General features: G+C 38.0%; 2 protein-coding genes across 2 annotated transcripts in view; one reads left to right on the top strand and one right to left on the bottom strand.

Moving 5' to 3' along the window:
• Positions 1–14,261, top strand: part of LOC128733089 (bromodomain adjacent to zinc finger domain protein 1A) — a 35,432-nt gene extending 21,171 nt beyond the window's left edge. Inside the window, exons 3-5 of the mRNA XM_053826694.1 lie at positions 3,672–5,100; positions 10,992–13,642; positions 13,711–14,261. Coding sequence (XP_053682669.1) covers positions 3,672–5,100; positions 10,992–13,642; positions 13,711–13,891 — 4,261 coding nt within the window. The 3' untranslated portion in view covers positions 13,892–14,261. The remainder of the gene's footprint in view (positions 1–3,671; positions 5,101–10,991; positions 13,643–13,710) is intronic.
• Positions 14,262–17,064: 2,803 nt separating this feature from the next.
• On the bottom strand, positions 17,065–17,958 carry LOC128745965 (uncharacterized protein K02A2.6-like). Its single transcript, XM_053843020.1, has one exon. The coding sequence runs from the start codon at positions 17,956–17,958 to the stop codon at positions 17,065–17,067; it is 894 nt and encodes a 297-aa protein (XP_053698995.1).
• Positions 17,959–19,092: the final 1,134 nt, after the last annotated feature.

The following is a 19,092-nucleotide window of genomic DNA, read 5'->3' as shown; positions in this document are numbered from 1 at the left end:
ATGGCCTCCTTAACTTAACACCTTAACACCGTCGAAATCGCTTTCCCCGCCGCCATGGTTCTCCGCCTGGGCGCCATTCAGGTGTTCGTCGAAGTGCTGCTTCCACCTATCAGCCACCTCACGATCGTCCGTCAGAATACTACCAGTCTTATCCCGACACATTTTGGCTCGCGGCACAAATCCTTTGCGGGATCCGTTCAGTTTCTGGTAGAACTTCCAGGTAGCGCTTTTTCTCCCGAAAGATTTGGTTTCGCTGCATCTTCTTCTGTTTGTGCCTTTCCACGTTCTGACGTGTGGCACTGCGCATCTTGGCCGCCCGCGCAGCGTTCTCCTCATCCATCACCCTCCTACATTCATCGTCAAACCAATCGTTCTGCTGATTCCGGGCCACATGCCCGATGGAGCTCTCCGCTACCCTGCTGATGGCTGTTTTAATAGTGCTCCAACAGTCCTCGAGAGGGGCTTCGTCCAGCTCGTCCTCTTCCGGCAGCGCAGCTTCGAGTGAATGCGCGTAGTTTGCGGCGACGTCTGGCTGCTTCAGCCGCGCGAGATCTAACCGAGGCTGGCGTCGGTACCGAATGTTGTTCACAACGGCGAGTCTTGGGCGCATCTTAACCATCACTAGGTAGTGGTCCGAGTCAACGTTAGCGCTTCGATAGGATCTGACGTCGATAATATCTAAGAAGTGCCGACTGTCGATCAAAACGTGGTCGATCTGTGATTCTGTCTGACTTGGTGACCTCCAGGTGTACTTGTGATGGATTCTGTGCTGGAAAAAGGTACTGCGTACGGCCATATTCTTGGAGGCAGCAAAGTCGATAAGTCTTAGGGCCATTTCATCGGTCCGCTGCACAGTGGTCCAAACAGCGAAATACGTGATCGTTTGATATAGCGCCGAAACGTGAAGTTTTTCGCATATAGTGTCTTTAGAAACATTTCTTGGTATAATAAGCCCCTTCTTGTGAGAGAAATCTTTGGGTGATTAATTCCGTTACAAGTGAGATACGAAATTTATTTTCTCGTACATTCAAGATACAGGTTTGGTACTTTCAGCAAAGTTGTAGTAAATATCAATACAAACAACTTTGTCAAAGACACCATACTTGTATCTTTTCATGGAAATTATCTATGAAGCGTTATTCGTGGACAAACCCTTCATAACAGTTTTTAAGCCCTGGCTTATTCTGGTCAACTTCTATGTGTTCATAGTGTTCTAGAATGTTGTTTATCTTGCTAAAATCAACGTTTTTGTAGAACATTGTTATACGCGATTTTCTGCAGTTTCGGAGATTTTGAGCATTTTTGTTGAAAAATAGTACTAATTTGAGCCTCAATATTTCCCAAGGTGGCAAATCGTGGCAGACCAAACAACTCCTACTTAAAAGTACAACAAAAAACCTTTAAAAGCAAGTGTCAATTGTCTGTATCCGTTTGTATCCTCAAAAGTTATAGTTGTTTTAAAAATCCATCTCAGTCATGTTTATAGAACAATTAAAATGTACTTCGGATGCAATAAACGCCACTTTGTTTACGTTGACAATCTCTTTCTAACAAGTTGAGTTACCAGCAATTTTTTCGCCTATTTTCGAGTCGAAAATGAATGTAGACTTAAAATTATTTGCCGCAATTAATAAGAGCAAGACTTCCAAATAACTAACTTAAGTCTATTTTGTTCACTACCTTCGATTGGTGTCTTTTCAAAAGATCACACTCATAATGGACTAGTACCGAATGGCCGTAACACAAATGGTCGAATCACGAATGGCTGAAATCCAAATGGCCGAATTTCAACAACAGTCACAGAAGGCCGAATTTTCTCGGAATGACTAAATAACTATTTAATTAGAAAACACGAATTAACAAGCAGTTAACAATTAACTTTACTCAAACCAAAAATAAAATAAGCAACACATCTTTTTGTTGTACTTTTAAGTACGAGTTGTTTGATCTGCCATCATTTGCCACCTTGGGAAATATTTAAGCTCAAAAAAGTACTATTTTTCATCAAAAAAGCTCAAAATCTCCGAAACTTCAGAAAATCACGTATAACAATGTTCTACAAAAACATTGATTTTAGCAAGATAAACAACTTTCTAGAACACTATGAACATGTAAAATTTAACCAGAATAAGTCAGGGTTTAGAAACTGTTTTAAAGGGTTTGTCCACGAATAACGCTTCATAGATAATTTCCATGAAGAGATACAAGTATGGTGACTTTGACAAAGTTGTTTGCATTGATATTTACTACAACTTTGCTGAAAGTACCAAACCTGTATCTTGAATGTACGAGAAAATAAATTTCGTATCTCACTTTTAAGGAAATTAATCACCCAAAGATTTCTCTCACAAGAAGAGGCTTATTATACCAAGAAATGTTCCTAAAGAAACTACATGCGAAAAACTTCACGTTTTGGCGCAATATCACACGATCACGTATTTCGCTGTTTGGACCACTGTGCAGTGTAGCAAATATAAATTTTTATCTTTACTCTTTCACATTTAGTGAAAGGGAATAGATTACCTGGCAAACTTTCCAGCATTATATTCAACACAAAAAACTTGTATTTTTCCGTTCTTGATGCTAATTTTGAGTTACATTCGAAAACCAGGATTTTTTCAAAAATCGACCAGGCAAACCGGGAAAAAACCAGGAATTTGAAATCACTGATTGAGTTGCCACCCTGGTAATGTAAATACTGTCCAGTTAAGTTTTCGAAGCGCGTATAGTAGAAATTGTTTCTGAACAGATTCAATGCGATTTTCGTGTAACGCAGTGTGTGGGTGCCATACAATATTGCAATATTCCAGAATAGGTCTTACATATGTAATGTATAAAAGTTTTATTGTGTACGGGTCTTTGAAATTATGACTGAAGCGTTTAATAAAGCCCAGCATTATATTTGCTTTGTTAATAATGGTATTATAATGTTCTGTAAATGTTAGTTTTTTGAGTCTAAGATTACTCCTAGATCCCTTACAATTTTACATTTTGGTACAATATTGTTTCCTAAGTATATGTCAATAGAGGGAGTTTGGATTTTCCTGCTAAATGCTATTGAGTTACATTTTTTTACATTCAGATTCAGTGAGGTTTGTTGCACCAAGTGTTGAATACATTGACTTCATTCTGAAATACTGCGACGTCATGGGCATTTTTTATTTCCATATATATTTTCATGTCGTCTGCATATACAAGTACTTTTGAGTAGTTAAGTAAGAACCTTCCCTGGCCCCAAAAACCCCTATATGCAAATTTTCACGCCGATCGGTTCAGTAGTTTTCGATTCTATAAGGAACATAGGGACAGACAGACAGACAGAAATCCATTTTTATAGGTATAGATTTCCACGTGCAAACTACACTAATTCTGTGTACTTTTGTTAACGTTTATTTCTTAAATGACATGTATTTCGTACTATCATCAGTCACTGTCACTCAAGTGCACTTGAGCGGGCTGCATATTTCGCCCTTAAGCTATGTAGGTTAAGTAAGTTAAGTAAGCTAAGTAAATTAAGTAACCCTGTTGTCAGTTGGTTCCGGAATATCGTCCCCTACAATACTCTTAAACAAAAACGTATGTTGGGATGTTCATATTGGTGAGAGTTTCTTTTCGCCGTAAACTAAAACATGGTCAGTGTCTATTAATTTCTATTTTTTTATTTCCTACAGGAACAAAACTAGCCCAACCAAAATAGAAAAAATTAAGTATCGCGTACAATCGGACGATGGGAGTAAACCAAAAGAGTGGATAGTTAACCCTGACAATCTAAAACGTGATCGTTTCTCTACAACGCGTGACAAGTGTAAACTTTTTCTAAAGCAGCATGTAGAACAAGTAGATGGTGTACTAAAAATTAAGGAAGCTTCCATCAAAAAGTTTGTCACTGACGAAGGCATCACTGCCGATCACATATTTTTCGGTAAACCTCCAGATTTTGAACAATCTAAACGGCTGAAAAATGCAGAAGAAAGGAAACAGCGTCAGGAGCAAGAAAAGAAAAACGACTCTCCCAAAATCAAGCAGCGAAAAAAGAAAAAAGAAAACGAAAGCGGAAGAAAGGATGGAAAGCAACAAAGTATTTCCAAGTACTTGAACAAATCTGGAGAATCGCCCAGCCATGCCTCCGAACTCACAGACAATAAAAAAGACGACAAAAACCTTAAAGAAGAAATGGAACGCATGCGAAAGGAGAAAGCAGAAAAGGAAGCTTTAGAAAAAAAACGGCTTGAGGAACAAAAGGCCATTTTAGCAGAGCAGGTTACAATTGCTATGAAAAAATATAACCGCATTCAAGAAGATCTAGAGTTGTCTGATCAACGTGTGATTCCAACTCCGCAGCGAGTCAGCACTATTATAGGAGAAGAGCATTTTAGTGATTTCATGTTTATTTTGGAATTTATGACATCTTTTGCAGAATTACTTTCGATTAAAGATAAATTTTCAAACGGACTCACAATGGAATTGCTTGAAAGAGCATTAATACTAAAGGAAGTAAACGGTCCTCTCAGTGATGTACTGCAGGTATTATTGAGCACAATCTTCTCCCTTCAAATTGAAGAAGAGAATGAAGTTCCCGTTAAATATGACCCAAAAGCAGATTGTGTGAACCGTAAGAATGGCATGATGACTCTTAAAAAAGCAACGGAAGCTGCTATTTGGTGTGAATCTCATTACTGTACTAAACTTAATGAATTACCAATGGATTCCACCACAATATCGGAGCTACTTCGTCTTCACATTCTAGCTTCTGGTGCTCTTATTGAGGAAAAAGGGGCAAAATGGCGTTATTCAATGCGAGGAGGGTATCAAAGCTATGATGATCCTGGTTTGCAACTGGTGCAAATACACCATCATATATTATCAGCTCTGAATTCATATACGGTGTTTCATTTGCCAGTTGGTGATATTTTGAAAATTTTGAAATGTCTCATCGAACAGATCATGACATACAGCAGCGTTAGAGAACTCATAGAGGAACGGATTGAAAAAGCTCGAATCGCAAAACAGCAATATGCTACGGCAAATGCTGCAAAACGGAAGCGCGAAGCGAGTAACTCTTCTAAAAAGTGGGATATGAAGAACGAGATTAAGAAAAAGGTAACTATGTTACTGTTAACATTGATAAAGACCATTTTAGAATTAAAAAAATATGCAAACCAACAATATTTTATATTGTTTAAAATTTCTTTGTTAAAGGAGAACCTCTCTCATGATGGCTAAATGGTTTATCGATTTTTCCAACAAACGCTTTACTCTTATTTTTGTGTAAAAAGTATTGCTTACAGCTTTAGTTGTAGAATTTAGCATGTATTGTATAATTTAAACTTATGTGAGTACGTGTGAATCAAAGTAAAGTGGAATTGATGTGGTTTGTCTTTAGGTCTGACCTGGTCAATGTGAAGGAACCGGAAGACCTTAGTACATTTTCTTCAGGTTACTGGGCGTACATGTTGTCTATCACACACTTCAGATGTCTTGTAGATATGTACAGTGGATTCACAGTAGAATAGAAAACATTCTAGCCTCTTCTCAAGCGGCTAAGGCAAGCCTGTCGAACTCTTTACTCTTTTTTAACCAAATTTTCCAGCACCTGGCCACTGAAAAGTCAAATTTTTACAAATAGTCACTAAAGTCGCTTTTTTGAAGCTAAAATATTTTTTATGTTAAAATTTAACTGAAATATTTGGACTTAATTCGATTATTTTAACTGAATTACGCACATTGAATTTAATCACCGACCCATGAACGAAACCAATGCAAATTTCAAAGCAAATTTCGTCTCAGAAAAACGAAGTTTTCATCGAAACCAAATTAAAATCTTATAAAATGGGAAAAGCCAAGGTGGAAACACTTTATGCAATTTAGTCATATTTCCATCCAGTATGCCTGGACCTCTTAATCACATTGATTACAATACAATGATATCCTTTGCATAATTTACAATTTTCAAGTTTCTTCTGTTATTCTTCGTATTTCCCCTAAGCACATACGTTTATGCAGATACAACATCTCAATCATGTTAGTTTGCATTCAAGTTAATAATAAAAATTTGAACTAAGTATTTAGAACATACGCTTTTAACGTTTTTTTAAACCTACAAAGTGGAATAATATTCGAAATATTTGCTTGTAAATTATTAAAGCTAACTATTGCGCTATACATACATCCTAGTAGTAGATAATTAGTTCTTGGTGCCAGTGTGCGTAAGTTATTTACTGAACGTGAACGTGAACGTGTTAGCTACGAAGATCACGATTGCTTCGCAAATTCAAGTTATTTTTGATAAGATTATTTTTGACTTTGTAAACGAACAAGATTGCTTCATATACCTTAATTTGATCAAAGTTAAGCATAGCATTTCATAGAGATCATTAAATGAAATTTTGTTCTTGTTTTAGGGCTATTGTATTGCTCCCAAAATATGACTCGCATGAATTTGTTCAAGGTTACAACTATTTTGTTTATAGCGTAAGCTGGAGCATTCTGCCAGATAATATTCATGATGCAATTCGGGAGTGAACATGAGCATAGTATAAGGACTGTATCGAAAAGTCTTTAGCAACATCTATTCGTGAATAAAAATGAAATACGATTATTATTTCAATTTTTATTTTCGATTTATTGAAGATCAGGACGACTTGAAACAATAACATGGCTTACATTAGTCAAAATATTAGGTTCTAAAGATAGAGCGCACTTTTGATGAAACTCCTCCCAGCAAATTCTGCACACTAGCTTTTGTGCATTTCCTGAATGCTGCTGTTCAATTTTTCTTACATTCTTCCATGCTTTGGGAAACTGTTCCTTCCCTCCTGAAGGTCCTCTTCACAATCGACCAGTAACGTTCAATTGGTCAGAGCTCTGGACAATTTGGTGGATTGATGTTTTTCTCGACGAATTGGTTATTATTACCTGAAAGGCACTGTAGTGCAGGCTTAGCGCAATGTACAGGTGCCAAATTCCGTCAAAAGAGAGGGGGAGGCTGATACTGTTTGTAGAGGGGCCACAATATTTTTTACAATTATTCATCTTTATAAATTTGAGCATTTATTTCACACTTTGTGAAGAAAATACGCATCGCAGACCACAAGTACAAAAAGCATGCCGTACTAAAACCTTCCGTCCAAACTTTTCCAGCGTAATCGTACTGTCGGTATCGTCCACCATCTCGTCCGCCGATTTCGTGTAGAATTTCGGCCATCGAAGCGCTTTTGACGCTTCTGTTTGACGTAAGTTTCGTCGTTTATATTGATACACTTGTTGCCGTTGTGTATTATCCGTTTATAGTTACCGAGCCCTTATTTAGGCTCAAGATTGTAACTCTCCGGATTTCTTAGATACCTTATGATTCTTGTATGTCTTTACGGAGTTCCTGACCTTCATTCACTGAATTATCGCAATGCTTCTTTTAAAGTATTTTAGCCAAATAAGACGTTGTTACCAATCGGTGTCGTTTAATATGAGTTATTACTTCAGAATCTACTGGGGGCTAGCTGGAACCAGGTTTTCTTCCGGACCAAGGCAGATTCTTCAAGGATAACTCTTCCTTATTTATCAATGATATTTTTACGCTTGTGTGGTGCACTTTAAACCGTTTTGCGATTTGGTTAATAAAAACACCGTTTTCAAACCGGTAATACCGAAATACCGAAAAGTAAAAAAAATAATCGAAACAAATCGATTGCACAACTCTTTCTAGATATTTTTTTTTTTGTATGTCAGAAGGGCATTGGGTTAAAAGGCCACTGCGACAGTCTTAATGATCGTCTTTTGTGGCAGGCCCCGATTGCTGTACACAGTTTACGGACCGCTCATACCCATTGATGGAGTTGTGCGGGATAGTTGTAATCCTGTGCCCCAATTCGGTACTACATGGTTTATAAAGCCAATGACCGTTTTGGGATTTAGGCTCCATACCTGATATGGAGTAAGAAGGAAACTTCCTAAGAAGTTGTGCCTGGATAATGCAAGAGCTCCGCAATAGCAGAACAGATGCGCTGAACTTTCAGGTTCAGAGTTACAAAAGCGGCAGGTGTCGGATGATACCTTGCCGATATTCTTTAAATGATAAAGAGCGGGGCTGTGTCCTGTTAGGAGTCCCGTGATTGTGCGTAGTTCACTACGAGTTAAAAGGAGTAGTTTTTTAGCTACTGCAGGGTTTGGGTAGATAAACCGTTTGGCTTGTCTACAACCCTGTGTTTGATTCCAACGGGATGCTATTTCTAGCTTTTCCCATGTCATCAGTTCGGCTTTCACGGCGGATGTGGAGGTGCCCAGAACCGGTTCAGGACCAATAAATTGCTGAGCTGATCCTTGTCTTGCTAGGTAATAAAACTTTGTTTTGGCGGGAGAGCTCCCTCAATGCTGTGCTGCACTTCCAAACTAATTTGGACACGCATTTGGCGGACTTAAGTGCCAGTAGTGCTGCTTGGCTGTCCGTGAAGATACCGATTTTCGCATGCCTGTACTTTCTAGATATTTAAGCAAACTTTTGCTTGCACGCACATAAAAATTACTTCACCCATTTTTGAGTAAAATCATTTTAAAAGTTGCTAATTACTTTTCGATACAGTCCTTAAGCATTTTCTTTCTTTGTAACTTTGTAACTAAGTTACATTGATCGTCTTAACATACCTAAAAATTTAACTATTTTTGAATGTATGCTATCAATATGATTGTTCCATTTCAGATGTTGTTGAATCAATAATTCTAAGTAGGAATGAACTTGGACTCTTTCTAACTGATCACTTCCTAAGAAAAGGTCATATTTTATAGAAATGAATCAGTCCGTGCTTGAAAAGATCATATACCTAGATTTTGACGCATTTATGGTTAATCCGCTATTGAAGAACTAACTACTTATAAGGCTTAAGTCATGCTGCATGCTGAAAAATAATTGATCAAGTCTTTCAGCACTTTCAGCATATTTTGAGAGTACCTCTTACAGGAAGCCCAAATATATCATTAACATAGATAATGAACATGAGTGGTCTTAGTGTTGAGCACTGAGGCCGTCCATAATAAATTCTTTGTTCACGACTACTATGATCATTTAACTGAACTGTTTGATTCCGATCCTTCAAGAATGTTTCAATCAAACTATAAGCATTGCCTCTAATGCCATATTTAAACAGTTTCATAAGAAGCATATCATATGTGGAACACAGTCAAAAGCTTTAGATACGTCAATAAAGATCGCCGAACAGATTTTTCTTTGATCTACATTTGATTGAATCTGATCGATTAGACTAGCTACTGCACCTGTGGTTGGTGTTTGAACGTGGCTGAAATCCAAATTGCCTTTCACTAATTATATTATTTCAAAGAAGAAAGAAATCGTACAATCTTGTATGTAGGGTAAGACGGGGCAAAGAGTGTCACTTAAACTCAAACTGTGCTAGATTATAAAATATCAGTATTTTAATCGCAATGCGTTATGCGTTATGTAATACAATCCTGGAAATATTGAGCATTAAAAAATGTTCTTTTTTCTATTTTTCCAAGAGCTTTGAAAAAGACCCTTTTTTCTGGTAGTCGAAAAACACCGGGGCAAAGTGTGTCAATCAATAGGGCAAAGAGTGTCACGTTCCTAAATAGGATGGTTTAAATTTGTAGGATTCACCAAAGTTATTTAAAATAGTGAAAAACAATTGTAGTTGCATGTTCAAGTCAATCAGTGTAAGTTTTGCAGTTTCCCGCAACGTGCATTCAATATTTTCGACACGTTGTTTTGAGCATTTTTATCGCTTGGTCTATTTAGCAGCTCATACGTTCTTTTCTCAATCGTTGTTATTTTATGCATACTTATGCCATACCTATAGGTAAACTAGATTAAACAGTAGATGTTAAAAACGTATTCAAAGCAATATTTTTCTAACTTTACATTTACAACCCTCGCCCCAGACAACTGTGACACACTTTGCCCCGAAGCATGTTATTTGAACATGAAAATTAACGCTCGCTTGCAAATAAATAGGTAAATCACTTTTCTATGCAGTCGTTAAACCGAAATAAATAATTTATCTATAATATGGAGCAAAGACATTGAATTTTTAAATGATAACAGTTTTCCGCATAAGCGACGGTGCCAAACATTTCAAAGATTTTTTAAATAGACACTCATAACTTGTTGATTATTATTTATCCCTGGTAGAAAAAGGTACTGATAAGATGTTTGAAAGAAAAGAAAACTTGGAATAATGTCATATAGGACTTAGAAAACATCATTCACACTTTGCCCCGTGACACACTCTGCCACGTCCTACCCTATTAATTTTTCAAACGGCTTATAGACAAATTAAATAAGATTGAGATTGGTCTATAATTTTCAACTTTTGATGCCTTGTTTACAGATGGGCGCAACCCGAGCCTTTTCCAATTGTTCTGAGAACACTCCCTCGTGTAACGATTGATTTAGTAGAGTAAGAGCTAGTAAGAGTAGTTATCGTTGGTAGGAAGATATGAATATTTTGCTTCAAAAACTTGGAGGGTATCAAATCTATACCAGCTGAACTTTAGCTTTTCATATCTCGAAAATAGTTTCCTATTTCACCGATGCTGGGAGCATAATAATTGATATAGATATACTTGCGATTTGAGGTGCAAACTTGTGGTTGATTATTGAAATCTCTTTGAAGAGCTCTTTGAAGGTGACATGAAATGTTAACAAAATGTTTATTAAATTCATTGCACATTCTAGCCAAATCCGTAACTACCGTGTTTTGTACAACTATTTCAGTTATTCTTTTTCTATTATTTAGTTGTTTGAGATGTACAATTTCGTTCATGATGCTCCATACTTTTCGAATGTTACGGTGATTGTTCCTTATTCTATATTAAAATTTATTTATTCATATTCAGGTTTCGACTTAGGTTTGTCGTACAGATGGTTATACTGTTTAGAAGTATTTTATGCTGGTTAGCGAGTGTTGATTACTTTTGATTGCATATTCGGTCTTTTTATGTGTTCACTTCGACAATTTTTTCAGGTTATGGCTCACGAAGGAACCTCGGAAGAAAAGGCAAATTTACGTAAGGAACTGGAAGAAAAAATGGCCCAAGACGTAGTCAAAATGGATGCTGAAGTAGAACGTGACATCAAAATTTTACAAAGAGACATTGATAAATGTAAAGAAAGTTTTTTTGATTATCAAATTTATCTAGGATCTGATCGCGCACATCGCAGCTATTGGTTATTCGAATCTCTTCCGGGACTGTTCGTTGAACATGATCATACATTTAGTGGTAAGTGTCTTGATGTACCTACGCCACATATTCCGGGTTTAGCTACATGTCCAGCGGATCAACGAAAAAAATTTATCACACAAACAATTATGAATAACAAATTGAGTCAAAATGATAAAGAAAACCAAGTAGCAGTTGAAGAACTTGTTATTGAAAAACTAATGCTAAACGGCAGTGCTAAGCTAAAAGGTTTAAATGATCATAATAAGTCCACGACTATGAACGGTGTTATCGACGACGCATCTGTATCTGTTAAAAAAGAACCAGTACCCCCGACTATTGCCGAGCTGATGATGTGTACAGCCAATTCGAAGGCGTGCCCTGTTCATACCTATAACTATCCAGGTTCTATGCGCTGGGGTTTTTATCACACAGAAGAAGAGCTGAATGAATTAATCGAAAGCCTTAATTCACATGGGTTACGAGAAAAGGTTCTTCGGGAAAATTTGGAAAACGAAAAAGAATTAATTCTGTCTCATATAAAAGACTGCCCTATCGAAAAGGTCACTGCCACGTCAACTCAGCGTGATGAGGTGATGGCTAGAAATATTGTAATGTACAGTAAAAAGTATGATTCACCAAATTTCAATCATGAATCAGGAACAGATGCGAATGTAATTTTCGAAACATCGTTACGGGAAAATTTATTGGAACTGGAATCAAGGATTACAATAGGTTATTTAGGTTCCATGAAAGTTAGTGATCGTGATGAGTGGCGTGAAGCTATCGAACATTTTGAATATAAACAACTTTCCGAACCTCTAGTTTGGGGCTCGAACCGTGTGATGGCCATTAAAGAAAAAAAAGAAGATCAAGAAGAAACCGACGAAGGAATGGAGGATGGTGATTCAGATGACGATAATGAAAATAAATCGATTACACATTGCAAAGATCCTGGATATGACCTAGATAGTAATACGATGCTTGAGTCGAAAAATGCAGACGATGAAGCTATTTCGCTTCATGATCCAACTCTTTGGCATGAAAAGGTACATTCACTGGCTAAAGCGTTGTTACAAATTGAACAATGTATAGATTGCAAATTTTTTCGCTATCCTTTCGGCATTGAAAAACAAACAAAGGATAAAGCAACAATGACAAAAAAGTTAATACAAGGGCAAAAAAATTTAGCCCGTTGGGAAGCAACATTAATGAGAGCAACAAGTTTTTCTCAAATTTTTCTATACTACAATGTTCTATATGACGCCATTCAGTGGTCACGATCGGCGGAGCGTATAGCTTGTATGATTTGCAGGCGAAAGGGTGACCCAGATATGACCCTGCTATGCGATGAATGCAATCGTGCTTGTCATATGTATTGTTTAAAGCCCAAACTTAAGCAAGTTCCGGAAGGGGATTGGTTCTGTCCAAAGTGCCGACCTGAAGATTACGCCAAAAAGAAGCAAACAAAGAAACGAAAAGTTTTTGTCGAAGAGGAACAAATTGAGGAGGATCAAGAAAATGAAGAAGTACTAGATGCAACTGTTGACAAAGAGGAAGTGGAAGAGGAATGCTTAAGTGAAAACGAACAAATGATCTGTAATAAATGTAAAGATGGAGGGGCCTCAGCGATATGTAATACATGTAGTAAAGCTTATCATCCGGAATGCACTAAATCTATGAGTAATACTCCAAAAAAAAAGTGGAATTGTGACAAATGCTGCAAAAAAATGGATAAAAAACCTTCAAAAAAGAAAACTAAAAATAGTAAAAAAGCTAAAAGGAAGGTTTCGGTACGTTTAGCTGCTAGCCATGTACAAGAAGACAGTTTCGAAAATGATTATGATGATGACGTTGAATCTGGTGATGGTGATAACGCCAATCAATGCTTTGATGTAGAACCTATGGACTATGAAGAACAGAACCAGATTAGTAGTACTTCAAAAAAGCGATCAGTCCAATGTAAAACAATGGAAGACGTTGCGAGCAGCAGCGACGATGAACCACTTATTTCTATGACTAGATCAAAACGAAATTCTGCTAAGAAACGTTCCTTGCCCAATGAGTATGGTGAAGATGAGTTAGATGATGAGCTATTACCACCACATAGTAAATCGCGTCGATGCACACTAAATATCAGTGATGTTGATTTGGACTCTTCTAGTGGTCGTCGTGGTCGTCGTACTGGCGATGATTTACCATTGAACAATGTTGCTCTTTACACATTGCTAGAAGATATTTTGAAGCACCCGGATTCATGGCCATTTAATAGGCCAGTATCAGTTAAGGAGGTCCCTGACTATTATTCAATTATAAAAAATCCTATGGATTTTGCAAAGATTAAATCGAAGTTAAACATGGGTGAATACAGAATTAATGAACAAATGATGAATGATGTTCAATTGGTTTTCCGTAATTGCGATCTGTATAATACAGATGATACCGAAATTTATCAGTGAGTTAAAATTTATCTTACCCTACAATTGTATTTGTTTTATAAGTTTTGTTTACAATATTTTGCAGGGTCGGTCGGAGTTTAGAACGTTACGTTTTACAGCGCACAACGGAACTGTCATTGCCATTCAAGGCCAGTGACATGCTCAAAAACGAAAATTCCTTGAAAAATGGCAAGTTATTAATCAATGGCGATTCACCTGACATCTTCAAAAATGGATCTGCTAAAAGAAGATCGAATAAAAAGTAAACCTATCCCTTTACTTAATGAGACATATGCAGTCTCAGGCTATGTTGGTAGTATTTATAAATATATTAGCATTCAAACATATTTCTCTAACAAAAATTTACGATCAATAATCAAATAAACGTTTAGCGCTAAGGTAAAAACTTTTGTCCCACAGTCCGCGCATCAATTGTGTTGTAATTTCTAATTAGGTTGTAATACTTACTATTTAGTTTAATATACTTAGCTGCGATGAAATGCTTTTAAATATATTGAGCAATGCAATGGATCAAACCGAGAGCGGGTCTCGATATCACGTTCAAATGTAATGATTTTATGTCTCCATTGTATAGAATTATTTTATTTATAAAACAATATAATACTTATGTTAAAGCAGCTATGAATATAATGTTGCATGTATTTATTTATATCAGTTACAGTGAATAATCATATATCCCTCCCTTGGGTTGGTGGTTTATCGAGTCCTTCATCAACCGCTTATATGTTAGTTCTATGTGTAGAATTGGGTGAGCAGGTCTGGCCTGGTCAATTTGAAGGCACCGGGAGGGTCCACTAAATTTTCTGGAGGTTGCTGGCCGTGCTTGCATGATATCAGATATCTTGTAGGTACGTTAAGTGGGTCCACAGTAAAATCGAAGCTAAAGCCTACCCACTTCATTTCCCAACTAGATTCCGGTTAGTTTACTATAGGGGAGACCAGGTAGACTTGATCCCTTGGGTCACTTGATCCATTAATTATTTCTCAGTAAATACAATGTTTTTACCTTTGTTATACTATATAACAAAGGTTTAGAAAATGGTCGAAAAACACGAAATTGATCCAAGGCCCAGAGGGTCGAGTCATATACCAATCGATAGGGTTCAACGAACTGCGCAGTGTGTGTGTGTGTGTGTGTGTGTGTGTGTGTGTGTGTGTGTGTGTGTGTGTGTGTGTGTGTGTGTGTGTGTGTGTGTGTGTGTGTGTGTGTGTGTGTGTGTGTGTGTGTGTGTGTGTGTGTGTGTGTGTGTGTGTGTGTGTGTGTGTGTGTGTGTGTGTGTGTGTGTGTGTGTGTGTGTGTGTGTGTGTGTGTGTGTGTGTGTGTGTGTGTGTGTGTGTGTGTGTGTGTGTGTGTGTGTGTGTGTGTGTGTGTGTGTGTGTGTGTGTGTGTGTGTGTGTGTGTGTGTGTGTGTGTGTGTGTGTGTGTGTGTGTGTGTGTGTGTGTGTGTGTGTGTGTGTGTGTGTGTGTGTGTGTGTGTGTGTGTGTGTGTGTGTGTGTGTGTGTGTGTGTGTGTGTGTGTGTGTGTGTGTGTGTGTGTGTGTGTGTGTGTGTGTGTGTGTGTGTGTGTGTGTGTGTGTGTGTGTGTGTGTGTGTGTGTGTGTGTGTGTGTGTGTGTTCGCTCCGGATTTTCTATCGCCTGTTACTCGGAGATGGCTGAACCGATTCGACTGCTATTACTTTTTTTTGAAAGGTATTATTGCCTAGTATATCGCTATTGAATGGTTGCGTGGTCTGACTTTTCGTTTGAAAGTTATAAGCAAAAATGTGAAAATTACGTGACACGGTTTTCTCCGGAAGCACGCAACCAATTTTAACGATCTTAGTACCAAACGAAAGCTCTTACTATTACTAAACATTTTGCCAAGTTTTATTGAAAACGGACAAGCAGTTTAAAAGGAAAACTTGGTTTTAAGTTTATCGAACCTTTGGAAGAGTTTCCTAAAATTGAAAGCTCTATCATCTGGTAGAATTTGAATTTTGGTTAATCCCCCTAAAAGTGAAATAAAAAATTATTTTCCTTCAGTTTCAATACAACACATTGATGTGTTCTGCAAACTTTTAGAGCATATTATTACAAGAAATTTTGCTTAAGACAGTAAGATAGAAAAATCTTATTTATTGTATATGAATTTGTAAAATCAGTTTTTCTATTCTAACTATTTTTCTAATTGTTGTATGACTTTTTCATGTATTACAAAGTTACTAGCACTACTAGCAGACGGATACATCTTAAACATTTTACAGTTGCTGGTAGTTTTGCTGCATACAGACACCATTTTTCCATATGAAGAAACGAGAGAAAATTCCAGTTTGGGTCAATTGCGGTACACCTCACATGCTGCTTGCTTCGTTTCTGTGATGTCGGTTTATGCTAATCTTGTTTCCTAAGAATTTAAAGTATTATTGCATTGAATAATTCTGACATTTTGCTCATAACAAGTTTACTGAAGAATATACGTTAGTATATACGTAATATACGATTTGTAACTTTATAACAATATGGCATTCAAAAACCTACACATGTACGAAATACAACAGCGTGAGTAACCGAAGGTTAATAAAAATTGATGAAATTTATTCAAGAAAACTTGATTGTTGTGAATCAAATAGAATGGCATTACAGGAAATTATGCATAGTTCAAAAACGTATAAACTAGACCTTTACTACGCAATGTATATGTTAAAGAATAATATTTCATCTTACAACTTACTTTTACTTGCACTTACCCGCATTAGTAACAACTTACTCAGCAATTTCACGAGAAAAGGAACTATCAAAATTTATAATTGCTTCTATTTGGTTCAAAGTTTGTAAACTTATTCAATTTCCAAAAATTTCATGTAAATCAAACGTGTCGGTTTCTATCTCAAATAGCAAGTAAGACCGTATTGTCGTGCTCCGAGACGGATTTGCTGCTGTCCTTCAGCCAGCCTTTTTTTGCCAGCGCCGCCGTCCATCCCTTCTGCTGTTCGGGGGTGAACAGCAGAGTACCGCGCCGCCGGTGTGGATCCGCTTCCTTGGGTTGAACAGTGGTCTTACCCTCCAAAGGGGCCACTGGTTTCGCTGTCTGCTGCTGCTTCTGCTGCTGGTCCATGAGGGTGAGATCCTTCCTCTCCGAAATCCGTCACAAGAATGAAAGTTCGTACGGAGGGCAGCTGTTTATATAGCTTCGCTCGACAGCTGTCTTACAGAGAATATTCTTATTTTCCTATTAACGCGCTGTTGCCGCATTTGATTGTATTTTGCAATGTCAGTGTTGTCAGAATTTCCCTTGTGAAACAATTTTTATATTTATTAAGAGTAATGTTCGAACTTTCTAAGAGACTGTGATATTGTTAGAATTAATTCGATGTGTTTATTCATGTACATTTTACTTATATTATTTCTATCTCCCACATTCTCCTGCTTCACTACTCTTAACAAAAAATGGTGTATAAGAACTTATTGTCGAATCTTGATGGTTTTCGGATGTTTTCACGGTTTCTTAATGTTCTTGAAGTTGCTTTGGCTTCAGACGAAGGACCCGAACAATATTCATTATTATCAGACTGATATTCTCCTGCTTCCCCTATTTGTTCGTTATAATCCGCTGTTTGCTGCTCATTTACCCGTTCCTCACTAGGTTTAACGCTGAGGTTTTCTGTCAGAAACGGAGCTTTTCTGACCTCTTGCAAGTTTCTAGAGTATTGTACCCCTCCATTATTAGCTAGCACTACCTTAGCACCTTCTCTGGCTATTATGGTGAACCGTTCACTGGAAAATGTTGGATCTACTTTAGACTTTTTTTGTTGTGCCATGAGCACAACATCGCCGACGACTATATCAGATTCCTTTGCTCCACGTGCCTTATCAGCGTAGTGTTTGCTGGATAGCTTTGCTTGACTATCTCGTTCTTCCACATCAATTCTATCTAGCTGTTTGTTTAATCCGCCCCAAAGGCTAGGAAACGTACCGCGATACTTCCAGCCGACCAGGAGCTCGAAGGGCGTTACATTTAGGCGCGAATGGGGTACTACGGTGTTATGGTGGTGAACGTACCGCTGCAGTGCATGTTTCCAGTTTTCACCATCAATTTTTGATGCTGCCACTGCTTTAATTAAGCCTTGGTTCTGACGTTCAACGATTCCATTTGTTTGTGGACAGAGCGGAATTGATTTGCGGACTCTTATACCCTTTTCCTCCCAAAAGTCGATGAACGACGCGCTTTGGAAGGGTGGCCCGTTATCGCTCTGGATGATCAGTGGGCATCCCCATGTCTTGAAAATTTGGCACAAAGCTTTGTTGGTACTAGAAGCGTCTGTTTGACCCATTTCAACCAACGCTAGATATCTGGAGTAGGTGTCAACAACTACTAAGAATGTGCCTGTCCCGGCTCCAGGGATAGTAAGGAAATCTATTTGGGTTATTTCCCAAGCTCCTTCCTGCAAAATTCTGCAGGATAGTGGTAAAGGAGGGTTCTTGCGTGTCAGGATTGCACAGGTCTCACATTGTTTGACAAATTGAATTACGTCATACGACATCCCCGGCCACCAAAAGAATTCGCGCATGATCCGTTTCATTGCAACCTCACCTACATGTCCTCCGTGTGCTGAAGTCATCGCCTTTGAACGGAGGGCTCTTGGTAACACCGTTTTGTCGCCTTTAAATATAAGGTGTCCAAGTACGTGCAGTTCTTTTTTCTGCGCTTCAAATTTCCTTAGCGATTTACTCCACTACCGCTTCTACCGCTTCTTTTACTTCCACTAACTCACTATCTTCTTCAGTCGCTTTTTCGATTTCGTCCCATGTAATCTCCATGCAACCAGAGTCTAGCATGTAAAGAAAGTTACTCGAATCGTCATCCTCGAATGGAAGTGGCGTTTGCGTTTCACAAACCAACCTAGACAGCGCGTCAGCCACGTTTTGTTCTCCTGGTACTCGTAGGATTCTGAAGTCATAAGGCTGTAACCTTAAGGCCCACGATTCGGCTCTAGAGACTACCCTTTTTCCACGACGATGGTTCGTACTGAATATAAATTCATTGGCTTCTGAGTCGGTGCGTATGACAAACGATCGACCCAAAAGATAGTAGGAAAATCTTTCAACCGCCCAAACAATCGCTAAAGCTTCCTTCTGGGTTTGTGGATAGCGTTGTTCGGTGATTGTCAGTGCTTTCGATGCGCAGGCAATAATTCTAGGCTCCTTGTTTTCGTTGAATTGTATAACTACCGCGCCCAGCGCAGCTGGTGAAGCGTCCACAAATAACTCAATCGCGTCTTCAATACTATAGTAACCTAGCCGTTTAATAGCTTTTAATGCATGGTTGCGTAAGTAATCAAACTCACTTTCTTCTTTGGCAGACCAGTAAAAGCTTTTGGATTTTGACAGAGCTCTCAGTCGTTTTGTTTTTCTGCTCGAATTATGAACTTGTCGGTAAAAGTTACGAGGCCCAAATACATTACTGA

The sequence above is a fragment of the Sabethes cyaneus genome, chromosome 1 (assembly GCF_943734655.1).
Source record: "Sabethes cyaneus chromosome 1, idSabCyanKW18_F2, whole genome shotgun sequence".
NCBI classification, from domain to species: domain Eukaryota; kingdom Metazoa; phylum Arthropoda; class Insecta; order Diptera; family Culicidae; genus Sabethes; species Sabethes cyaneus.
This window is presented reverse-complemented; position numbering and strand designations above follow the sequence as displayed.